The sequence below is a fragment of the Bremia lactucae genome, linkage group LG9, assembly GCF_004359215.1.
Source record: "Bremia lactucae strain SF5 linkage group LG9, whole genome shotgun sequence".
Classification (NCBI taxonomy): domain Eukaryota; phylum Oomycota; class Peronosporomycetes; order Peronosporales; family Peronosporaceae; genus Bremia; species Bremia lactucae.
This window is the reverse complement of record NC_090618.1, coordinates 650,084-658,535: the sequence shown is the minus strand read 5'-3', so window position 1 is coordinate 658,535 and position 8,452 is coordinate 650,084. Positions and strand designations below refer to the sequence as shown.

The 8,452-nt window shown below is 46.7% G+C and overlaps 2 protein-coding genes across 2 annotated transcripts; both read left to right on the top strand.

Annotated features, from left to right (window-relative positions):
• The first annotated feature begins 1,444 nt into the window (after positions 1 to 1,444).
• CCR75_001371 (uncharacterized protein) lies at positions 1,445 to 2,530 on the top strand. The gene is made up of 5 exons (XM_067959475.1): positions 1,445 to 1,583; positions 1,659 to 1,778; positions 1,859 to 1,969; positions 2,029 to 2,208; positions 2,275 to 2,530. The coding sequence occupies exons 1-5, from the start codon at positions 1,449 to 1,451 to the stop codon at positions 2,428 to 2,430; spliced, it is 702 nt and encodes a 233-aa protein (XP_067814225.1). The 5' UTR covers positions 1,445 to 1,448; the 3' UTR covers positions 2,431 to 2,530.
• A 2,588-nt stretch (positions 2,531 to 5,118) lies between these two features.
• CCR75_001370 (uncharacterized protein) lies at positions 5,119 to 7,604 on the top strand (the record flags this gene model as incomplete). Its single annotated transcript, XM_067959474.1, has 3 exons — positions 5,119 to 6,273; positions 6,347 to 7,097; positions 7,166 to 7,604. The coding sequence occupies 3 exons, from the start codon at positions 5,119 to 5,121 to the stop codon at positions 7,555 to 7,557; spliced, it is 2,298 nt and encodes a 765-aa protein (XP_067814233.1). The 3' UTR covers positions 7,558 to 7,604.
• Between the last annotated feature and the right edge of the window lie 848 nt (positions 7,605 to 8,452).

Below are 8,452 nucleotides of genomic sequence, written 5' to 3'. Positions count from 1 at the left end.
TGAGTTTCAGAAGCTCTGATCGACCTCTGAACTCAGCCCTAGGCGGTTCGAACGTCTGTTTGAGCTGGGCTATGAAAGCCTCTAGCGAACCAAAAACATATGGGTCGCGCGACTTAAGGCATAATGCCCAAGTTTTGGCACGACCTACCAAGTTTGACTGAGCAAATGCGACATGCATTTGCTCATCGACGATGTGACGAGCCCTTATGGCATCGTCCAACTCGACATATCATCTTAAGAGGAAGTCTTCTTCGACTCCGCTAAACTAAATGTCAATCTTTAAGGTTTCGGGACGACGCGTGTGCGTCATCCCAGTACAGGGGTCTGTATCTGTTGTAACCTCAACAGTTCTGCCTGTTGAGAGCCTTGCTGATTAAGCAAGGCTACCTTCTCCGTAGCCTCGTCAAGTTCATGTTGTATGAACTTGGCGATGGCTGAATGGAGGGCATCTCTGTCCAAACCGGACAGCATGGCCAAGATGGCATCGTTCCCTACGGTCGAACCCATTCGTTCGACCGCACATCTGTGTCACTTAGAAAGGAGTAGCTATCACGCGAAACGTGATGCGTATTTCCATTATCATCTAACATGGACATGTTAGATGATGGAACAGTGGTCCTTGGACGGACTACAAAGTGCTACCAGTTTTAACGGGGCACTACTGACTTGGACTGCTTCTGTACAAGTCCACATCGCACTGCCTCGGTGCGAGTGGTGCCTCAGTGCGAGTGGTGCCTCACGTCACTTCACGTACACTAGTACGTGCAGAGGAAGACTCTCTTTAAAACACTTGCTTTAAAGAGGGTAAATTAAAAACTGTATTAATATAATTAACTTCTTCTTGTCTATCTGCTTCAATACTAACTTAATTATAAACTAATACAAAACATATAATAAAAGTTTTTTGTGTCTTTCTCTTTGCGCGCATCCAGCGCTGACTGGACCGCGGAGAAAGTAGATATAGTGGTCTATATCTATAAATGGATCAGCTTTTAAAATATTACCATGTAAAGTAATATTCTCCAAACATTATCTACATTTTAGATAATATATTTATTTACAACCTTTAATTGTTAATTTCATGTGCGATACACCCCGTTACAGTTACAGGTTGGGTCTAATTATTTCACTAAGTAATTGCCTTCTAGTTCACAAGGTTTACTTAACGGGGATTGTGTAACATAGGGCAACTTTAGCCGTTACAATGCCAGGAGTTGCTAGTTGCGTCCTGCATCGAGTTCCACCTTGAAATTATAAAGTAATTAATTTACCAGTTTCAATGATATTTGATGGAAAATTCAAAACCGGCTGTAATGATGACAATTGATTGGCTAAAATAAGGATGGGGTGAGTTTGGGAATAAGCGAGGGTAAGTGTAGAAATTCCCCTGTTTGCGTGTACAGTTTCAGCCAATAATTGTGTAGGTGGTGATTTCCGCATAACTACTTATGGATGTCCGGGTGTCTAGCAGTCCCGATGAGGTCGGTACTGCCGTTGCTAAGCTGATTTTCAGTCTAAGCAAACAAGCTATTGCCACACACGACCGCTTTACGATTGCACTTTCGGGAGGCTCGCTGCCAAAGGTTAGTGCATTGGTGAAGCTAAATTGGGATCCAACAACTGACAGCGGTGTAAAGATTTTGAGCAAAGGTTTACAGGCCATAAAAGACACCGTTGACTTTTCTAAGTGGTATGTCTTCTTTGCTGATGAACGTTGCGTGCCATTGGACGATGACGACAGCAATTATAAGGCTTGCAAGTCAGCGCTCTTTGACTCGGTAAATGTCACAAAACAGTCTTGAAATTAGGCGAATTAATTCTTGTTAATTGACACGAGGCTTAATGTCACGCCATACAGATTTCTGTGCCGCCGAAACAGATCTACACTATCAACACTTCTTTTTTGAATCCTGAGGCCGTGGCTGTGGACTACACCAGAAAGTTGGCAAACATATGGGGCAGTGATGTGGTAAGTGCTCGCTTGCATGCGCTGTTCAAAACTTGCAACTTGCTAAAACCTCTTTGCAGCTGCCTCGTTTCGATCTCATTCTTCTCGGCATGGGCCCAGACGGACACACGTGCTCGCTTTTTCCGGGTCACCCGCTTTTAAAAGAAAGCATAATGTTCGTTGCACCTATTAATGACTCGCCTAAGCCCCCCCTTCAGCGCATCACTCTTACCTTTCCAGTTCTTAACAATGCTGCCCATGTATGTCCTTCTTATAGCGATTTATTGGACCTTGCGTTTTTGACGGGGCTATCGATTTTTGTGCAGGTCGCATTTGTTGCAACTGGTGCTAACAAGGCTGAGCTGATTCCGCACATGGTCGGCATCGAAAAGCGCACACCGCCACTTCCCGCTGCCAACGTCAAACCTAAAAATGGCATCGTCTATTGGTTTATTGATAAGGACGCAGCCGCCAAGCTTTGATGCGGAGACACAACAAATACGTCAGCTATTGGGCCAATATTGTTCCAATTATGATGAAATTTAAAAAATTAAAACCCTTGCTTTATTTGCCTTTTCATAATTTTTTCCGTTAAGATCACCATGGCGAGAAGCAACAAACAAACGAACTCCCTGGCCGTGGTTGTCTGCGCCGCAATGCTTGCGGGTATGACCATGTGGGCGCGTAGCAGAAAGCAGCGTGCTAAACTTTTGCGCAAGCAACTCACGAATTTGCGCTTCGACGTAAGTGTGCCGGAAATTAAGGCTGAGACAGAGAGAATTTTGGCGCGTATGAAGCGTGTGGATGACGAAATTGCAGCGCTGCAACCATCCGCGGTGAAATTTGAAAGTTCAGCGCAAAAGCTTATTGACCTAGATCATGAGATGCTCAGCCGCGTAACAAATGTAACGTTCCTCGGTCAGGTGTCCGATGACAAGGCAATTCGCGACGCTTGCACTAAGGCATACGAAACTATTGAAGACTACGCTGTTCAGCGCAGCATGCGTGCAGATGTGTACAAAGCCATCCGTACCCTGTATAAGAGCCAGTGCTATCAGGTGCGAAGAGAGCTACACGCCGAGTCTTCCTGCTCCACAGATTGTAGTCTCATTCGACTTTTTGTGTTCTTCACTTTGCTGCTAACAGGATTTGGACTCGATTACACAGCGATATGTGTGTCGCTTGGTGCAGGATTTCGAGCGCAATGGACTGCAGCTGCCAGAGGAGAAGCGGAAAGAGCTTCAGTCCTGGAAACAGAAGCTGTCAAAGCTCGAAATTCAATTTCAACAGAATTTGTCCGAGGAGACAATCAACATCAAATTTTCAGATGATGATCTTAAAGGAGTTAGTGATGACTTCATCGCTGCGCTTCAAAAAAACGACGACGGCATGTACATGGTGATACGAATCATGCTCGAATCTAGTTTTGTCGGTGCTGTTACTGACGCGAAATGTATTTTGCCGTGTCGCTAAAGATTACGCTCTCGTACCCCACTGTGTTTCCGATCCTTAACACGTGCACAATTGAGTCAACACGTAAGGCTGTCGAGTTTGCTTTTAATCGCCGCTGCATCTCCACAAACGTTGCAATCCTTGAAGAAATGCTGAAAATACGACACAAAGCGGCGGTGGCGCTAGGATTCGACAACCATGCCTCCTATGTTCTTGAGCATAGGTGAAGTTCTCTTGTGCTATATGCTTCTGGGACGCCCCTTTATATATATTGCTTTCTGTCTTTTCATATGTTGTTTTCTGTCTATGTAGGATGGCAAAAACACCTGAAGACGTAAACAAATTCTTAAATGACTTGAACAGCCAACTCGAACCGCTCGCCAAAAAAGATCTAGACGATTTGCTGAAGTTAAAGAAGGCCGACTGCGAACGCAACAGATGGAAATTTGATGGCAAAATCAATATGTGGGATTTTCGCTTCTACATGGACCAGTATTTAAAAAAGCACTGCTTGATCGACACTGAAGAAATACGCGAATACTTTCCGCTTGCGCACGTGACAGCAGAACTCTTGTCTATGTATCAAGAGATTTTGAGCTTAAAATTTGAAGAGATTTCACAGCCTCACGTGTGGCACAAGGATGTTCGCATGTTTAAAGTCAGCGATGCCCGTCTGGGGACGGTTGGCAACCTTGTTGGTTACTTCTACTTGGACTTGTTTCCTCGCGCTGGCAAATATGGTCATGCGGCTTGCTTTACCCTGCAACAGAGCTGCACTAATTCTGCTGGAGTCCGAGAGGTGCGTTTTGCATATAAACATATCGATAAAGTAGTCTTTTATTTATTCGTTTTCGTTTTCATCATCGTGTACAGTATCCTGTCGCTGCTATGGTTGCTAACTTCAATGCTCCAACAAATTTGAAGCCGTCTCTATTGAGCCACGATGAGGTCGTGACGTTCTTTCACGAGTTTGGTCATGTGATGCATTGCCTATGTTCAGAGGTAGCCATTCCGCGCTTTGCTGGCACGCGTGTAGAGCAAGATTTTGTAGAAGCTCCAAGTCAAATGCTGGAAAACTGGTGCTGGGAGAAGGAGTCGCTGCAACGTCTTTCTTCGCACAATAAAACGAATGCGGTGCGTTCTTTGTGTCTTGAATATCAGATTTCATTGATCTCATAAGCTCATATCGCCGGTAGAAACTCTCGGATGAATACATCGCCCGCCTCATCTCGACAAAAAACGTCACCGCTGGGTTGTCAAATAAACGGCAGCTGCTCTTTGCAATGTTTGACCAGTCAATACACTCAAGACCCAACTCGGATACAGCGCATCTTCTCAAGCAACTGCAAAAAGATATCATGCTTATCGATATGACCCCAGACACGAACTTTGCCGCGTCGTTCAATCACCTTGCTTGTGGCTATGATGCTCAATATTATGGCTACATGTGGAGCGAAGTCTTCTCTATGGACATGTTCATGTCTCGCTTCAAAAAAGAAGGTCTTATGAATTCAAAGACGGGATTGGCATACCGTGAACTTATTCTAGCGCGAGGTGGATCAATCGATGCATGCGTCATGCTCGAGGACTTTCTTGGCCGAGCACCTAACCAGGATGCATTCCTTCGTAGCAAAGGATTAACGAGTTGTTAGTGGACATGTTTCTATTGGCTAAATTAGAATAAAAAAATTGCAATTAAATATAAGAAACGAATTAAGATGGCGTTCGAGGCGGCTGTTGTGGGTCTTCCTGGAAACTCTTATGCGTTTACCAACTGCGTGTATGTGCACTTGGACGACTTTAGGTCGCTGGTAAAGAAGACCCCTCAGGGCGTCGTCACCAAAGATGAACTGCGTGCGCACGGACTTAACGTCTGGATCAATCGCAAGTTTGTCGTGGCGGCGAAGCCCCACAAGGAAATATTGCCTGGAACCGTGGCTGTGGGCACCATGCAGCGTATGTGTGTGGGCCTTCCTCTTAATCAGACTTGTGAAGTCTCGGTATACACTTGCGCAAGCACTCCAAAGAATGTGCTGAGCACCGTCACGTTTGAGATCCAGCAGGTTCTTACGCGTGCACAGGGGAATGATCTACGTGTTGTAGACTGTACTTTGCTCAAAGATCTCTTTGAGACCGAGTATATACATCAAGTGTTTGCTGTAGGGCAGCTCATGGCGGTAAGGTGTGACGGCCTTCCGCTGCGGCTGCAGTGTATCAATATTGACACGGTGGACGGAGACACTAGCAGTTCAGACTCCTGTTCCCCACGCGTCGGTGCTTACCTTCAAGGAGCCATTATAAACTTCACAAAGGGGAAAGACGCCTTAATACGCCTTGCTAATCAATCAAGCGGCATGACGCGCACTGTGTTTAAACCCGACTTCGACTTTACGAAGCTCGGTATCGGTGGCTTAGATAAGGAATTTAACGATATTTTCCGTCGTGCTTTCGCTTCACGATTGTTTCCAACAGACGTGATTCAGAAGCTTGGCATACAGCATGTTCGCGGCATGCTGCTCTTCGGTCCGCCCGGCTGTGGTAAGACGCTTATTGCACGAAAGATTTCGCAGGCGCTGACCGCTAAAGAACCTAAGGTGGTTAATGGACCCGAAATTCTTGACAAATTTGTCGGTGAATCCGAGCGCAAGATTCGGGAACTCTTTTCTGATGCGCGCAAAGATCAAGAAGAACTCGGAGACGAAAGTGATGTGCACATCATTATCTTTGATGAAATTGATGCCATCTGCAAGCAGCGCGGCTCAAGTCGTGATAGCACGGGGGTTGGCGACAGTGTGGTGAACCAGCTGCTGACACAGATCGATGGCGTTGACAGTCTGAACAATGTGCTTGTGATCGGCATGACGAATCGAAAGGTGCGAAGGCATTCGCTCTCGTTTGCGTTTTTTTTTTCTTTTACCTCATCATCAAATGTTGTTTTTTATGAAGGATATGCTGGATGAAGCTCTAGTACGCCCTGGCCGTCTCGAGGTGCAAATTGAAATTAACTTGCCGGACGAAAAAGGCCGTGCACAGATTTTAAAAATTCACACGGACCGGGCACGTGATAAAGGAGCTCTTCATTCGAAGGTGGTCGCAGATTTGGACAATTGTCTGGACCCGACCAAATTTGTTAGCGACGACCCTGATTACAAAAATCTTGTTCAACGCACCAAGAACTTCTCGGGTGCCGAAATTGAAGGCTTGGTACGAGCTGCCACAGCTCACGCTCTTTCCCGTGGTACGGATGGCCGCACCATGCATGCCATTGCAAATTACAACCCGGAGATTTCAATGGAAGATTTTGCACTGGCACTCGAGGAAGTGAAGCCTAAGTTTGGAGCTCCCAGTGATCAGCTGGCGCTGTATTACAAAAACGGTTTGATCCCTTATGGCAGCTCGTTTACAGACGTGCGTGAAGCGCTGGCTCGCGTAATTGACCAAGTTCGTTCAAATGATAAGACATCCCTTATGTCGGTACTGCTGCACGGCGAGCGCGGATCTGGAAAGACTGCGCTGGCGACATACTGTGCTGTTGCGAGCGAGTTCCCGCTGGTGCGCATGGTGAAAGCATCAGAGCTTATCTCGCGTACGGAGAGTGGCAAGTGTTCGTACGTATACAACGTTTTTGAGGAGGCGTATCGTTCTCCGCTCAGCATTATCATTCTTGACGACATTGAGCGACTAATGGACTATGTCGGTAAGCATCGATCGCTGAGCATGTTTGTCGTTCGATTAATGTAATGCATCCTTGCTTTTATTACGTAGGTTTGGGCCCTCGCTTTTCAAATTTGGTTTTACAAGGATTGATGGTCCTGGTGCGCAATCCGGTGCCTGTGGCTGGTCGCAAGCTCGTGGTGATTGGCATCACTTCCAATATTGCCGCCATGCATGCAGTGGAGCTGAGCGATGTATTTGACATGTGCCTCGAGGTCCCGCAGCTTACAGAAAAGCACGAGCTCGACGTCGTCCTGAAGCACACAGGACTTCCTGTGGCGGATGACCAGAAAGAAGAGGTATTAAAGCTACTATCCGATCGCCCGATTTCGGTCAAAAAGCTTCTTTTGGTGACAGAAATGGCCAAGGAGGAACTAAACCGCACGGGCGAGAGCAACATCACTGCGCAGCAACTAATTGAGTGCGCATATAAATTTATTTAGGCCTAGGTCTAACTGATTTCAATTGAGTCTTCTATACTAGTGATTTATTTAATTATAACAGATCTCGTAGCTTGAACATCGAAAGTTATGGCGAAGAAGTCGAAAGGTTGCAAGCCACTGGCCTCCTCTCTTACGCCAAACGGCGAAAAGCCTGTGGATGGCGGATCAGATCAGGAGCCAGCTGCAACCGATGAACAAGCGATGGCCTCTAAAGATGATGTCATTAAGACGATCGACCACCTCCTGGAGGCGCGGCCCGACGCTGAGGTTTTGGAGCAACGCAATGTGCTGCCTACGGCCTCATTGAATGTGTCATCCACGTTACAGGGCGTACAGAGAAAGCTACAGCAGAAAATGAGTGCGGATGAGTTGGCGCATCGCCTCGAGAGTCGACCAGATGTGCGAGAGCTGCGCGATCAGGCGATCGTGCATGGGGGCGACGGCGTTGCGCCCAGCTTACAGGCTACACAGGAAAAGTTGCAGCGCCAACTATATTCGGACAAAGTTAATCAGCGCTTGACAAAACGCCCATCCATTGAAAAGTTGCGCACATCGGGTGTGCTTGAAGCGACTGCAGACCTGGCGCCGAATCTTACGGCCACTGCTAAGAAGCTGGAGCGAAATATGGTGCAGGATCAGGTCTCACACTTACTCGAATCGCGACCTGAAAAAAATGATCTCGTCTCGCATAATATTTTGGAAGGTAAGCAACGTGCGCTGAGATTGAAAACGACTTGTTAAATGCGAGCTTTATCGTGCTCTGTATAGACCAAGACGCGACAGTAGCACCAATTCTGCAAGGAACTAAGCACCAGCTTGAACGTCAGTTGAAGGTAGATCAGATAGCGCGCCAATTGCGAATGAGACCTTCCGTTGCGGAGTTAGAGGAAAAGGG

Coding starts and splice junctions, on each gene's coding strand:
- CCR75_001371 (XM_067959475.1), top strand. CDS start 1,449: ATGGATGTCCGGGTGTCTAGCAGTCCCGATGAGGTCGGTACTGCCGTT. Junction 1,584..1,658: donor CGGGAGGCTCGCTGCCAAAG/GTTAGTGCATTG, acceptor AAAGGTTTACAG/GCCATAAAAGACACCGTTGA. Junction 1,970..2,028: donor ACATATGGGGCAGTGATGTG/GTAAGTGCTCGC, acceptor ACCTCTTTGCAG/CTGCCTCGTTTCGATCTCAT.